The 15692-nt window shown below is 46.4% G+C and overlaps 1 protein-coding gene and 2 non-coding genes across 3 annotated transcripts; all 3 read right to left on the reverse strand.

Moving 5' to 3' along the window:
* Positions 1-1176: 1176 nt before the first annotated feature.
* Positions 1177-6538, reverse strand: RPS3 (ribosomal protein S3). The gene is made up of 7 exons (XM_058687733.1): positions 6413-6538; positions 5072-5202; positions 4708-4801; positions 4152-4246; positions 2554-2741; positions 1896-2092; positions 1177-1249 (listed from the first exon to the last, which is right to left on the reverse strand). Exons 1-6 carry the CDS (start codon positions 6440-6442, stop codon positions 1899-1901), a joined length of 732 nt encoding a protein of 243 aa, XP_058543716.1. The 5' UTR covers positions 6443-6538; the 3' UTR covers positions 1177-1249; positions 1896-1898.
* Positions 2200-2344, reverse strand: LOC131488942 (small nucleolar RNA SNORD15). Its single transcript, XR_009250320.1, has one exon. It is a non-coding gene; the product is annotated as a small nucleolar RNA SNORD15 (small nucleolar RNA).
* On the reverse strand, positions 5359-5507 carry LOC131488943 (small nucleolar RNA SNORD15). Its single transcript, XR_009250321.1, has one exon. It is a non-coding gene; the product is annotated as a small nucleolar RNA SNORD15 (small nucleolar RNA).
* Positions 6539-15692: the final 9154 nt, after the last annotated feature.

Here is a 15692-nt window from a genome sequence, read left to right on the forward strand (position 1 = left end):
CAAAATGCCGTTAGTTTTACGCATAAAGGATAAATCAGACTTTATGATAGCTGCCTATACTGCATTAGATTTGGGGGTGGGCACAGACACTTAATCAAGGCACTCAAATCTCACTTTACTTGTATATAGTTACTGAGGAGGCCCAATACCAGGCTTGCCTGCTCATAACCGCCTCACCCTCAGCCCTTCCCAGAAAACTTTCATCAGCTTGAGAAATTGTCACCTCAAGTTGAGAAGCATGGGGAAATAAACATTCATTTTTGTATTTAGGCTCTGCTTCCTAATGATACAATACATTCCACTCCCTAGAACACAGTAAGCAGTCATTAGCACATTAGCTACCCTAGAGGTTAGAGACTTCCAAAGGGGAGTAACTGAAAAAACAATGAGAGGTTACTTCTAGATAAAGTAAGGATAAACATCAAAGGCCCCTGAAAGGGGGAGGGCAGAGACACAGTTGTCACTGCGTTCCCAATGTAACTCATGCACTAGTCACGTAGGATTTTCCTGCCAGCCTGTCCTGCACTAGTTTCACCTGAAGAAACTAGGAGAACTCAATTTGTTAAAGCCCATCAACAGAAAACGCTTCAAATATGACAAACTGTAGACATGTAAATGTTCTTCTAGAGTGTAACAGCTCAGAGGACTGAGCAGAGAAATGTGGATTCTAATCACAGCTCTATGCTGCTTAGGAAAATGTATTTCAGCATTTTAGGCTCTTCAGTAGCACAAGCAAATTCCCTTTACACTTTAGAGAGACTCAGGATTAAATGAGAATAATGTAGAACACTACCTATAGTGTATAATGACCCAAAATATAATGGAATGGGCAAAATAAAACACACTCATTTTCTATGTGCAATACAGATTCCCTTATACATCAGAGGAAAAAAAGCCATCTTAAACATATCCCTCTTCTAAACCTGTAACACCAAACTGCAGGTGAATGAATCAAAGTGCTGTCCTATTAACCATCAGCCTTCAGCTTTCACCAGATTTATGGGATATTGGGTCTGGTTAACTCTGCTTGGCTCCTCCTGTTCTGGCTCCTGCCTCATAAGCACAGCTGAAACCAAGGATTTCCTGGCAGCCGAAAGAATCAATCAAGGAATATTCCCTTGGGGCAACAGAATTATCAGTCCAAATAGTGGACCTACAGTCCATTCAGGCCATGCGTCTTTTTCAAAGATTTTATTAGAGGTCTTTAGAGAGCAAAATCCAAACTCCAGATCCAGCTGCCAAGAAGACCCTGAAACAGAATAAAGCACAACAATAAGAACAGAATCTTCACCTGAATATTGGGTTCTTTCATTTCCCATTTAGGGTTTGTGTGAATATATACACAGAGAACACCTAGAACACACAAGAGGTGCTGGGCATAGAAGAGGCTTGATGTTACTATTTTAACTGAAGAGGCTGCTGAAGAACAGGCAACTAATAACTAACAAGAGAGCCTTGATGATTTTAAGCAAATAAAGGAAAACTTATTTCAAACACAGTAAACATAGGAATTTTTTGAGAGACCATGAGCAGGGGAGAGGGGCAGAGGGAGAAAGAGAATCTTAAGCAGGCTCCATGCTCAGCATGGAGCCCAACACAGGGCTCGATCCCACAACCCTGGGATCATGACCTGAGCTAAAACCAAGAGTCAGACACTCAAATGACTGAGGCTCCCAGGCACCCCAACAGAGGAACTTCGTTAAGAGATGAAAGGCAAATACTCCTTCTAACAGAATCCCTGGGTAAATAGGCCTCTGGATCCAACCTGTGTCGTAAAGCAAGTATAATCTAATTTTTATGTATCAAGTGCTTACCACAGTGTGGGATATAGAATTATTAATAGGAAGACAGGGAATAGGGTCTTACTCTACCCCAAGAGGTCCCTGGAGACATACCTATTATGCTGTGGGTACTGGTTGAGGCATGGCAGGCGGCTCGGGTTTCCCACCTTTCTGTTCTGAGATGGGGGTGGTGGGAAGGATCTCATCTTTGGGTTCCACAATGCTCACATGATCTGGCAGGGGCTTCTTAGGGCCAATCTTACCACTTGGGTCCCAGGGAAGCATGATCTTCACTTTGATGCCCAGCACACCTAGAAGATGCCATAGTTAGAATCTAGCTGGGGCTGCACCGATCCCATGATAAGACAGGACAGAAAGAAGAGGACAGTAGGTTACTCAAGCACCCCTGGGTCTGGTCCCTTCTCAGACAAATGCCTCTAATCAATCAATGAACAGGACACTTTTGCAAAAGGAACCCATGCGCAGCACCACAGAACGTGGCACTGACAAGGACCAAGAGCAGGATGTGACCTTTCTGACTCGTCATCGTATCATCACCGAAGGGTACACAGGTGGCTAAGAGCAAACCAACTCTCGGATCTGACTGATCTCAGTAATTCTCACAGTTCAATACAGCACATTAATCAGTAAACCCAAGGAGTATCAACATGCTCCACTACTCCCAAAATGAACTCCCCAAACACTGCAGTGTGCGTGGAAAGCACATCTATCTGCTAAAAGCCCTTTGCCCCAAGCACTCCCAGCTGCTTACCCTGTCTGAGCAGCACATGGCGCACAGCAGTATCAACATAGTAGTTAACAGGGTCCCCGCTGTGAATCATCAGGCCATCCACAAACTTCATGGATTTAGCCCTCTGTCCTCGGAGTTTCCCAGACACCACGACCTCACAGCCTTTGGCCCCACTCTCCATGATGAACCGCAGCACACCATAGCAGGCCCTTTGGGAGAACAAGAGACAGATACCCACCTATCATCACCAAAGATAGGGATTGTTCAAGCCCACCACACCCCACCATGTTAAAAAACAGATACAAAAAGCACAAGACTTATTAGTCTGCACTATCTTCAACTTTAATGGAGAATAAATTTGACCAGAGCCTGGCAATTCTCCTTCATTCCCATTACACCTCATCTTAGGCTAATTCCTTAGGGAATATTTACCAACTCCTTCTAACCACATGCTTCCCAGCCTTGGTTGCACATTAGGATCATCTCAACAAGATTAAAATAGAACAAAAAAACCTGTGAAGTCTAGACCTCACTCCAGGCCAATTAAATGGTGAGGGTGGTAAAACTCAGCATTTCACAATCGGGTAAGCACTCAGTTTAAGAACCCAGAAGTACCCCAGTCATTGAGTGGCCCCTTATCTCCAGAATTCACATTCATCAGGAACCCTAACTACTAATGTGGGTTCCTAGCCACCTTGACTAGAGTGCTGGAAAAAGAGGTTTCTAGGCCTATACATTGACAGTAAGCCTTAAAATATCATGCCCCCAACTCGTTTATCACCGCATACCCTGGGAAATACTAATTGGGAGAGCTAGATGCCACTTTAGACAGGGAAGGTAGGACCCGGCACTCTAGGATCTAGGCCCCTTTGCATCATCTCATGTAATCACCACAAAAAGGAGAGGTGGATGTAATGACCTCCATTTACAAATAGGAGATCCGAGGGTCAGAAACTCAGTAAGAGGCTCAGGTCTCAGAACTTCCAAGTCAAACTTCTCTGTGTACAAAAAATTACCTGGACCAGGTTGCTGGGCCACACCCCCACTTTCCACTTCAGTGGGTGGAGACTGACAAGTTTTATTTCTAACAGGTCCTCTGATGATGACAGTGACGCTGGCCCAGGGACCAAGCTTTTGAGGACCACGGTTCTAAGTGGAGTGGCTGGTACTCAAACCAGGCAGGCAGCCTTTTTTAGAAGTCCTGCCTACAGCCTTTCCTGCTACCTATTTCCCCATCAGGTCAACGTTCCTAAAGCTCAGCTCTCATGTCCTTCCCCTGCTGAAAAACCTGCCAGGGCTCTGCATGACGTACTGACTGAATTTTAAACACCCAAGCAAGGCATTCCGACAACTTCACAAATAGTGAAACTACACAAAGAACTCCTACTGAAATCTTACCAGTAGGCCCAGCTCCAGAGCCATCTAGCCACCTCATGGCTTTACAGTCCATCCCTCCTCACAGCACTATCTACATACATACATACAGATAAGCTCTCCCACCAGGACTATGTCTCACCTCTTTATAATCCCTGCACTTAATGGATCTGAGTAACTTCACCAAGAATCTTAACTTACTCTCCCTGGAGTTCCCTAATCATTAAAAGGTTCAAGACACTTACCTCCGCACAGCGAGGCCTCCTAGGAGTTTGTAACGCAGAGACTCTGCCTGGGCAATAGCACACAGACCTCTTGTGGCCACTTTTTCAGCATAAAGCTTTAAGAAGGAAACAAGTCACAGCCTTAAACCAGTGTTTTCTACAAAAAACGAGTTCATTCATCATGCCAGCATGTATCACTGTTGGCATCCCTCAAGTACTAAACACTTCTGCTACCCACGAGTAACATGCACTGTGATATAGTTCGAACCTTTCCTTATTGCCCTCCCACCCCTAGCTCCTTCTACGGCTACACCAACTGACGGGGTAGCCAATCCATTATACCATTATCATACCCAAACTGAATGTAAAAATCCCTTAACCACCAGAAACGAGCAGAACAGGCCTATAAACTGAAGCCCACTGGATATTAAGAGACCTTCAACAAAATACCACTCCATTTATAAAATTTAGTGATCATAACTAAGATCTACATGACGTTAAGAGTTTATAGAAGTACCACCCTAAATAACCATTTCCAGGACCACAGTTATCTCTGGCGTAAGCCAAGATCACTCACCTCTACACTGCCCTCAGGAAAACCAAATCTCTTCTGAACCACAGCGGTCAATTCTCGGATCCGCCGGCCCTTCTCACCCAGAACATTCTGCGTCCTTAGGAAAATAAAGAGGGAGAATTTATAACTCTCACAAAATTCCGGACAGGACTTTAAATCTTATATGCATGTGGTAGTAAAGTCTCATTCATCTGACACAAGGATATATAAATTCTAGATAACAAGAACTAGAATTAGATTTAAAATGCCGTTAATAAAAACCGTACGTTTACTAAGGCCAACTCACTGGTTGTCCCCTTAAATTTATAGAATACACCGTCCTAGCATATACAACTACAGGTGATAACCAGGAAAACTGAGTCTTCACCTGGTGGCCAAGATGATGATTTCTGTCCTGGTTGGTGTAACTCGGACCTCAACCCCGGAGTAGCCATCTTCAGCCAGCTCCCGCGTGAGAAACTCGTTCAGTTCGGCTTTGAAGATGCCATCAGCGACAAACTAACCAAAAGATAAAACTTGCAATTAGAACATGGATGCAGGGTCACTTTTTCCTGCCTAGTCCTTCTGCCAGGGCCCCTCTCATCAAAATTCCACACCTCTAACAACCAGCCCATCACCTCTCTATTACCCTTGTTCCATCTGGAACGGGGCAACCCTTCTCAGACAAATGCCTCTAGGTCGTCCTTTGGAAGTTACTTTAACCCGAGGGCCCTTAAAACTGCCACAGAACGCGGCACGAAGTAGGGGCCCCCCGGACAAAGAGAAAACCTCCAGTCAGACTCGTCATCTTCTCTTCATTGAAGGGTTTTTAAGACGTGTTTATGTGGATGTACGTATACATACTGAACGGAAAGCTGCCCCGAAAGGGCACATTTACCACTCACTCACTCAGAACAGCAGAGACACTGACTACCCTCGGAACTGGTGAAAATACAGTGACTTAAGCAGTCCCACATAGACACAACTTGGACCATCAGAAGAACCCCAGCCACGTTATCTTGCGGTCAAGTACCTGTGGTCTTACAAAACTGGCAAGTCCTAACTCGAAAAGAGTGTGGATCTACGAGATGTTATGCACACACAAAAACGACAAGCTGCCTCTTTCTAAAGCAAATGGGTCTTTACACAGTTCTCGCCCACGGAAAAGCGAAAAGTTAAAGCTCGAAAAGTTCAAGTTCTCCCCGGGTCTCCTTCCTCTCTTCCTCCAGGAGTTTCCTTTGGGCCCCAGACGTAGCAAGAAACTGACAGTAGCTTTTCCAATTGAGGTCTTTGGGGTCGGTCAGAATGCGGCATCCTGCCACGAATAAAGCACGAATACGCTGCTCCCTCTCCTACCCAAAGCCACAGTGTGAGCCGTGGTGGGAAATGGCTCACGCTCCCCACATAGCATTCGTTTAGTAAAGCTATCTGTCGACCAAAAAATGCTCACAAGCGCTTTCTCCGGCGCAGGAGGGGCGCCCGGCACTCATCTCTGCTCTCCGCCCAGAAGCGGCAGAAATGTCTCGCTGCCTGACTTCCGCCGCCGAACTGCGCTCGCCCGGCTCGGGCCCCGCGTTCCATCCACCGCCATCCGCAGCCCGCGGGAACGCCACGCGGCCACGGCCGCTTCCCGAGGCAGGACCCAAAGCCGCAAGTCTTGCGAAGGCATCGCCACAAGCCCCGACCCGCGCGGCGCCACGGTTCCCCGGACCGGCCCTCAGGGTCTCACCTTCCTCTTCTTGGAAATTTGCACCGCCATCTTGCTGCCGCGCACCGCCGAAAGGAAAGGAAGTGGCTCGCCGGCGGAAGTACGTATAAAGGGCGCGGGCGACGACAAAGAACTGCGCGACGTCAACGCCTGTGGGCCCTCCTGGGAATTGTAGTTTTTAGGAAAGCGTTAAAGGAGAGGCGGGGAAGAAAGGTAATGGAGACCCCTATAGGCAGAAACAGGAAGAGTAGCAGATCAATCAGAACTTTGGAACTGCAGGGGAACTTACAGTCCAACTCTCATTAGCTTAAAAGTGAGCAACGTGAGACACAGAGATGGAAATTACAGTTACAAGGTCATACAGCAACAGCATGGAATCCTGGTCCCTACACTATACACTGTAATAAAAAGTCAGCTGAAAGCCCTCCATGAAATCCGTTTAGGTGCCCAGCTCTTCCAATTTGTGACCATTTCCTGTTCCAAATGATGACACTAATAATATCTAATATTTATTAAATATTCTGGGGACCGTTCTATGCCCTTTATGTTATGAACTCATTTACCTGTACCTTGCTTTCATAAAGTCCGTTAAAACTTGTAATGGAAGTCGCAAAAATAATAGTTAGTGGACTCACAATTATTCTTCAACTAAAAAATTTTCCCCTTACATTTTGAAATTTTCAAATGTACAGAAAAGTGGAAAGGATTGTGCATATGTGCATCACCAAGGCGCTCCAATTGACCTTTGCGTATTTGCTTTATCAAGCATCTATCCATCCCTCTATCCACCCAACAGTGCATCATTTGATGCATTTCAAAGTAGGGGCACCTGGGTGGCTCAGTCAGTTAAGCGTCTGACTGCGGCTCAGGTCATAATCTCACAGCTCGTGAGTTTGAGTCCCGCATCGGGCTCTGCGTTGACAGCTCAGAGACTGAAGCCTACTCTGGATTCTGTGTCTCCCTCTCTCTCTCTGCCCCTCCCCCGTTCACACCCTGTCTTTCTCTCTCTCTCTCTCTCTCTCTCTCTCTCTCTCTCTCTCTCTCTCTCTCTCCCTCTCCCTCTCTCTCTCTCTCCCTCTCTCTCTCTCTCTCAAAAAATAAACATTAAAAAAATTCAAAGTAAATTGCAGACATCAGCACACTTCACTCCGAAACACCTCAACAACAGTTCCATTGAGAAATAATTGATATACATCACTGTATAAGTTTAAGGCATACAGTTTTATTTACAAATATTGTGGAATGATTGCCATTGTAGTTCAGCTAACACCTATCATGTCATATAGATACAATAAAAAGAAAAGGAAGAAGAAAAAGTTTCTCTGTGATGAAGGTGGGTTTTTTTTTTTTTTGCAGATGCATTGCATTTTATTCAATTGTGTTTTTTTAATTTGAATTTTAGTTAACATACACTGCAATATTGGTTTCAGGAGGAGCAGTTTTATTTTAAATTTGAATAGTTTGCCTACACTTAAAATCAGGACATTTCTCTGTAAAGCTATTTTAGGCTTCTCTTAAAAATAGATCTAGCAGAATACTAGGCCCACATTTCCTCATGCAGCACTCTCCTTCCCTGTTAGATGGTGAAGGGCTTTCCAATGTGCCACAGCCCCTGGCAGCTTCGCTCATTTATTGTCTGGCCCTAGAAGCCATCTGAGCTTTTCCCCAGCACTAAAACAACTCCAATGCAAAGATCTGTCCTATAATCACAGAATTACCAGAGTTCTGGGGGGGAGTGGAGCAGAGAGACCAGGGAAAATGAAAAGTAAATGAGCCAAAGAGATAGTTAGGCTGTGAACCCATGTATCTTGGTGATGGATTGCGGTTGAGGGGGAGTTAAGAATGATACCCCAATTTCTGATGCCAGCAGTGGGCGCTTGGTGGCAACCCTCACTGAGATGAGGCAACCAGGATCAGGCTTTTTTCTCCCTGGGTCATCTCCCTCTGCTCCTCACTCCCTTCCTCATCCAGCTCCATGGTTTGTTGATTCGGTGGTGCCAGGCTGATAAAGCGTCCGCCCTGATGAGTCCGCCTACCTGACTTTTCTGTGCCCTCACACAGGACCTGGGTGCTGTGGGACAGCAGCAGCCTTGCATGCTGGGGTCAGAATATTTTCTCGTCCAGATATGCCCCTCATTCTCCCACGGTGCCTGTTGTAAGCGTTGCCAGACCAGAGCCTCCCCTCACTCTCAGTGATCAGCTTCCCTCCTAACCCCTGCCCCTGGGTAGATTGTACAGGCAAGAACTGTCCCTCACCCGTCCTGTGATTGTGTGTGCCCTCCTCCCTGCTCAGGAAAGAGACCCTCTTCTTGCCCAAGGTCGACCACCCCTCTGTGTTCTGGTTCAAGTTTAGTTCTGTTCCTTTGACACCTTGCTCTAGCAGTCATGCCTTCTCTTTCCTGTGATACTGTTCTTTTACTGGCTCTTTCCTTCCCCATGCTAAATATGTCACTTCTTCCTCGTCGATCCCATAACCACCACACCTCATTTCACTGGGTTGGAATGGCCTGCTTATGTCCCACTAGACCGTCAGGACCAAGCCTGTTTTGTTCGTTATAACCAGAGCTTGGGATATGGCCTGGCTCGAGCCCAGTGTCAGTAAACTTTGACGAGCAATCAAATCAATGCATGAATTCTGGTTTTAGATCCTTTCCTAGTAGCATGGTTCATACGAATTTGTTTGCAAGTGCCATTTCTGAACCAGGCTCTGGAGACTCAAAACTGAGCATCAGACCATGGCAAGTTCTTGGAGGTAAATCCACCCTGAGGCTCCACGGTAGCTCCTCAGCGACACTAGGAGAGGCTGCCTGCCTGGGTATTGCCCTCTGGTTCCAGAAGGAAGCCCGTGAAGGGAGCCTTTGTCTTTATCATGATGCCTTACATTTTATCTAAGACCATTATAAGAAGATAATGTATTACTCAAAATAACACCACAGGAATAATAGTGGCCACAATACCCTGAACTCTAATAGAAGCAGGGACTGTGAGGATGCCTTAATCTCCCCTGGGACATCCAAAGTATAACCAAGGCTCACTGTGTTGAGCCCCCAGTGCCACAGAAGTGTCCTCGGAACTTGGAAGAGGGAGCCGTGGGCAGGAGAACACATATGGCCTTTTGGCCATGCAGGCAGGCCATGCCTGGGCTCTGTGAGTGCCACACAGATACCGTCGTGAAATTCCAGAAGACCAAAGGTGTGGTTTGCCCTGGCATATATCCATGGAGGTAGGTGCAAGAATGCTCATTATGGGTCACCTGGGTGGCTCAGTCAGTTGAGTGTCTGACTTCAGCTTAGGTCATGATCTCATGGTTCGTGAGTTTGAACCCAACATTGGGCTCACACTGCCAGTGCGGGGGGTCTGCTCAGGATTCTCTGTCTCTCTCTGTCTCTCTCTCTCTCTCTGCCCCTCCCCCACTTGCACCCTCTCCACCATCCCCCCTGTCAAAAATAAATAAACATAAAATAAAGAATGCTTGAGGTGGCTCAGTCGGTTGGATGTCCAGCTTGGGCTCAGGTCATGATCTCACGGTTCGTGGGTTCAAGCCCCACGTCGGGCTCTGTGCTTTCAGCTCAGAGACTGCAGCCTGCTTCGGATTCTGTCTCCAGCTCTCTCTGCCCCTCCTCCGCTTGTGCTCTGTCTCTGTCTCTAAAATAAATAAACATCAAAAAAATTTAAAAAAACAAAATAAAGAATGCCCATTATAGCAATGTTATTAATAGTGAAAACATGGGGCGCCTGGGTGGCTCAGTCGGTTAAGCATCCAACTTCAGTTCAGGTCATGATCTCACAGTCTGTGAGTTCGAGCCCCGCATCAGGCTCTGTGCTGACAGCTCAGAGCCTGGAGCCTGTTTCGGATTCTGTGTCTCCCTCTCTCTCTGACCCTCCCCCGTTCATGGTCTGTCTCTCTCTGTCTCAAAAATAAATAAATAAATGTTAAAAAAAATTTTTTTTAAAAATAGTGAAAACATAAATTAAAAACAGCCCCAAAACTGTAGGGAAATGGCTGTGGAATATTATGTAGTCATTAAAGAGAATGAGGTGCACATATGAATAGAGCACCAAGAGATACTGCTACACCTGAAAAACAAATTGCAGAACAATATGGACTGTGCAATATCTTTGTATGGTAAAATAAAATATATATGCATATAGATACATCGAAGGATCTCTACCCAACTGATGGAGAACTAAACCTACTTCTGGGAATGGAACAGTATTGAGGGAGATGAAAGGGCTATTTACTTTATTGCTTCCCTTATAATAAATATATATATTCCTTACTTGTGAACTTAAATACAAATAACAAAGAAAAAAAATGCAAGGGCCACATACATTTTGGATTTCTGACCACACGACCACTTGTGAAACAATGTGAATGCCCCAGCCTCCAGCACCAAATGCCATAATCCTTTCTTCTGATAGTTTAAGGTAAAGAAAAAAGTTTCTTTTCTTAAATTCTAAATCTGTACTGTCCCATACAGTAGCCACTGGCCTCACGGGGATGCTGAACATTCGAGATGTGGCTGGTCAGAGTGAACAGCGCTATAAGTATACGATGCACACCAGACTTCAAGGTATATATAAACGAAAAAATTTCCATTAATAATTTTTATATTGATTATATGTTGAGACAATAACACTTTAGACACGTTGGGTTAAAATATGCTATTAAAATTAAGTTCACCTGTTTCTTTTGCCCTTTGGGTGGCTCGGTCAGTTAAGTCGCTGACTTCAGCTCAGGTCATGATCTCACAGTTTGTGAGTTCGAGTCCCACGTCCGGCTCTGGTGCTGACAGCTCAGTCTGGAGACCAATTCAGATTCTGTGTCTCCCTCTCTCTCTGCCCCTTCTCTGCTCATGCTCAGTCTCTCTCTCTCTCTCTCTCTCTCTCTCTCTCTCTCTCTCTCTCTCCCCCTCTCAAAAATAAATAAACATTAAAAAAAGAAGAAAAACTGGAATCACATATATGGCTCCCATCTGAGACCCTCAACGTTTCCACTGGATAGTGCTGCTGTACTCTTTTCCATTGCAGAGATCAATGGTGTCTGTCTTCTTGTTTTCATGGGATTGGGCACAGTGACTGGCAGGGCATGGGCAGTCGGCAACTGCCCACAGACTTACAGAACAGAGGAAAGCTCACTTGGAGTGTTGTACCAATCTTGTTTCTCTGTTTGCCTGGGGCGTTGGGAAGCTCAGAGCTAAATTTCATGCTCAGTTGAGGTCCTAACAATGTGGGAAACAAAGGCAGAAGAAAAAATTAAATTTCCTGACAACTTACAGTCCACTGACAAGTCCTCGAGACGGGCAGAGTGACCTTCCTCTGGGAACCCAGCTGCTTCCATGATGACACTTTGCGAAGGGCAAGATGTGATCTTAGCCCAACCCCCGGGATCCTGTAAGTCTACTTTAACATATAAAAATCCCTTTGGAAACTTCCTTTATCTCTACCCGCCCCCACCAACATATATGTTGGCAATCCTAGTCCAAGCTTATGGCCCACTGATATGCATCTGAAGGATCTCATGACTGAGGTCAGTAATAAATGACCTTTTCCTAACACTGGCTAGCCCCCTCAAGGTCCTGGAAGCCTTGATTCCAAAATTCCTTGGAGACTTACGCTATCCCTAACCTCTCCCCACTTAAAGGTATGTAATCAATCACCCGTCACAACCCCCGTGCAGCTCTTTCTGCAGGACACGGGTCCTGTCCTTGTGCTTTAATGAAACCACCTTTTTACACCGAAGATGTCTCAAGAACTCTTTCTGGGCCACTGGCTCCAAACCCCAACCTTTTCCACATCACTAGGACCCCACTCTGGCCTGGACCCACTCTAGACAGGTGGAAGAGACCCATCAGGGGGCATTCAGGATCGTTCCTGCAGCTCTAGCACCAGGAAAGTAAGACCATCACAGCCCTTCTTCCACATACATCTGCTCTCTCTCTTCCATAAACCGAGCCCACGTGATCCGGTGAATGAGTAAAGGTGAACTCAGCGTTCAGGTTTTTCTGAGCGAACTGCCTATGTGGCCCCTAGACCCACATGGCAGGCTGGGGTATGGATTTAAATCCTTGCCTTTGGGGTTAGGCAAAACATTTCTCAGGTTGAATGACACTTTGGAGAAATTCCAAGTTTTCTCATCCAGCAGAACTTTTCCAAGCAACTTTTCAGGGTGGCATAGTGTTTAAGGTCACACACTTGAGCCAGACAGTCTAGGTACCCACCCCTGGTCTGCTGGTTTACTAGCCACGTGGCCTCAAACAGGTTATGCCTGCATCAATTTCCTCCTCTATTAAATGGATGAAAATAATAGTAAACCCACCTCAACCTCATGGGGTGATTGTGGGGTGAAATGAATTAATACAGGCCAAATGCTTAGCACATAGTTAAGCACCCAGAACATAGTAAGTGCTCAATTAGCATTAGTTATTCCATGGATCCACGGCTTATGCCAGGTCCTGGGGAAACTGATGAATCTGACCCAGCCCCTGCTCAGATCTGGGATGAGGTGGAGGATACAGATAAATGAGTGTGATAAGCATCATAAGTGTCATGATGGGGGCAATAGAGTTCTGAGAGGACAGGATAGTTGAAAGGATGTCACAGGGGCGCCTGGGTGGCTCAGTCGGTTAAGCGTCTGACTTCAGCTCAGGTCATGATCTCACGGTCCGTGAGTTCGAGCCCCGCGTCGGGCTCTGGGCTGATGGCTCAGAGCCTGGAGCCTGCTTCCGATTCTGTGTCTCCCTCTCTCTCTGCCCCTCCCCCGTTCATGCTCTGTCTCTCTCTGTCTCAAAAATAAATAAAACGTTAAAAAAAATTAAAAAAAAAAAAAAAGAAAGGATGTCACAGAGATCCAATCCTTAAGCTGAGGCTCACAAGACACGTAGGTGTTTGCCAGCCCAGTGGACACTTCGGGCAAAATGAAGGGGCTGACCTCCCTCATTACGAAAATAGCTTTCTTTTCTGATTCAAAAAATAAAATGCATTCATAAAAAACATGGAAAAGAATAAAGAAGGAAATAAAAACGATGCTGTACTGGTTAAGCAGTGTAAACATATCGGGGCACATTTCCCCAGATCTCTCCTCAGGCAGTGAGATATATTCTCACGAATAGATGTGCAACTGCAGCGTCACGCAAATGGTGTCACCACAATGCACGGGGGCCATGAAGGATGCTGGAGCCCTGCCAGAAGGATGCTGAGGGGATGGAAGCAGGGTTAGAGGGGGGTATTGGGGAAATAACGAAGCCTGCTCGATCTGTTTCATATCCCAATGCTGCCACTTACAGGTGTTGTGATCTCAGGCAATTCATTAACCTTCTGAAGCTCAGATCCTTCATCTGGAAAGAGGAGACATCATCAGGCTTCCTGCAAGGGCATGGGATCAGCATGTGGTCTGGAGAGGTGGGGCCCAAGGACAGCTGTAACTAGGACGAGTAAGGGGAGGGCAGGCAGGTATGAAAGACCAGCTAAAGCCTTTCTGAGAGGGTGTCACCAAACCCAGCTCGAGGATGGGGAACACAAGTGGGGCACTAGACTCTGTCTAGTTTCACTTTAGAACGGGGAAATCTCACCTTTCTGAACCTGCTCTTCGAAGCAAAGCTTTGCTTACTTTGCCCTCTGGCGGCCACAATCTGCAACTACAGCGCTTTGCTCAAACTCTTTCCCAGAAGGGCGCGGGGCTGGGGCTCTTCCCAGCGGGTACTCCTTACCTCTTCCCCTGGTCCACTAACCAAGTGAGCATCTCGGGTAGCCAAATGCAGGGGGCTGAGAATGTGGGAGAGCACATAGCCAGGTAGATGGGCATGCTCCACAAACAAGAGGCAGGAGGCTGGCTTCCCAGGATTGGACTAGTGAAACCATACATAAAAGACTGAACTTATGGACTCCACTGAGGTGATGGGAGGATAGGAACAGGATGGTAAGAAGCCAGTGCTACCAGCTGCCCAGTTCCCTGCCCACAGCAAGGCCGTGTGAACGGCGGCTGGTTAGCTTGGAGACAAAGAGGGAAGGCAAGAGCCAAGAGCTGGCATGTAGCCAGCGCTGCTCAGGGGCAGGAGCCAGGCCTGGGGTATGACAGGGCTGGCTGTGAGCAGAGAGAGCTCTTTCTCAGAGATGGGTGCTTTGGGCTTTTGTAGAGCGAAGCCATTAGAACCATTTGATCTAGTTCTCCGGGCCCTGATCCTACAGGCACGGAAGGCCTGGAGTTCTGGCTGCAAGCAACCTCTGCTTAGCCTTGCACTTTCCCAGGGAGACAACGGACATAGCTGCTTCCTGAATGTTGCAGACTGCACACAGTCATCGAGCACGGGGGAGGATTGGCAGCAATGGCGTTGGCCCTTCGCTGCGGGGAGGTGGGGGGGCAATGTCAATTAGCACAGCTGCTTTGGAAAGTTCAGTATCCTTGAGGAATGTCGATCGTGCATCCCCAAACCTCAGCAATTCCACTCCTGGGTAGGCAGCCTAGACCCTGGTCTTGAAAATTTTGCACTCACGTTCTCCCTACAAGAATTTGAAGGATGCGGTGATTCTTCGTACACTTCAAGTTGTGTAGAACTTTAACATAGGTAGAACTTTTCGCTGTAAGTTTAAATAAACTTGCAAAGACTATAATTTCCATCATCATCAGAATGGCAGCACCTTAAAATATAGCAGTTAGTCACTCTTTTAATATTATCCATAGGCGGGGCACCTGGGTGGCTCAGTCGGTTGAGTGTCTGGCTCTTGATTTCCGCTCAGATCATGATCTCACGGGTTCGTGAGTTCGAACCCCACGTTCGGCTCCTTGCACTGACGGTGCAGAGCCTGCTTGGGATTCTCTCTCTCTCCCTCTCTCTCTCCCTCTCTCTGTCCCTCCTGCATACACTGTCTCTGCCAAAATAAGTAAATAAACTTAAAAAAAATAAAATAAAATAATCCATAGGAATATGAATGCCACAGTGATTTGATACCCACAATTATCCACTTAAAAAATACACAAACAAGTTTTTCTTGAACAGCTGCATATTTTATATTGTTTCATTCTCTCTTTGAACTTATATTTTTATTGTGCACAACCCTGTGAATGCCTTCGTGCACGCTGACAAATCCAGAGTTCCCTCGGAGTGCATCCATGACCTCTTTCCGGCAACTCTCCTTGCCCTCATTGGCCAAGCTGACTCAGGTTTCATTTAGCTGGGTGGTTTTCCAGGAAGACCCCAAACCAGCTGGGTGTTTTCCTGGCTCAGTGACCTACTGAAATCCTTTCTTCCCATTACCCCCTGTTTACTCATCAAAAAAGGTTTGAAATAAAGTCCTAGCATAC

The sequence above is a fragment of the Neofelis nebulosa genome, chromosome 10 (genome assembly GCF_028018385.1).
Source record: "Neofelis nebulosa isolate mNeoNeb1 chromosome 10, mNeoNeb1.pri, whole genome shotgun sequence".
Lineage (NCBI taxonomy): Eukaryota > Metazoa > Chordata > Mammalia > Carnivora > Felidae > Neofelis > Neofelis nebulosa.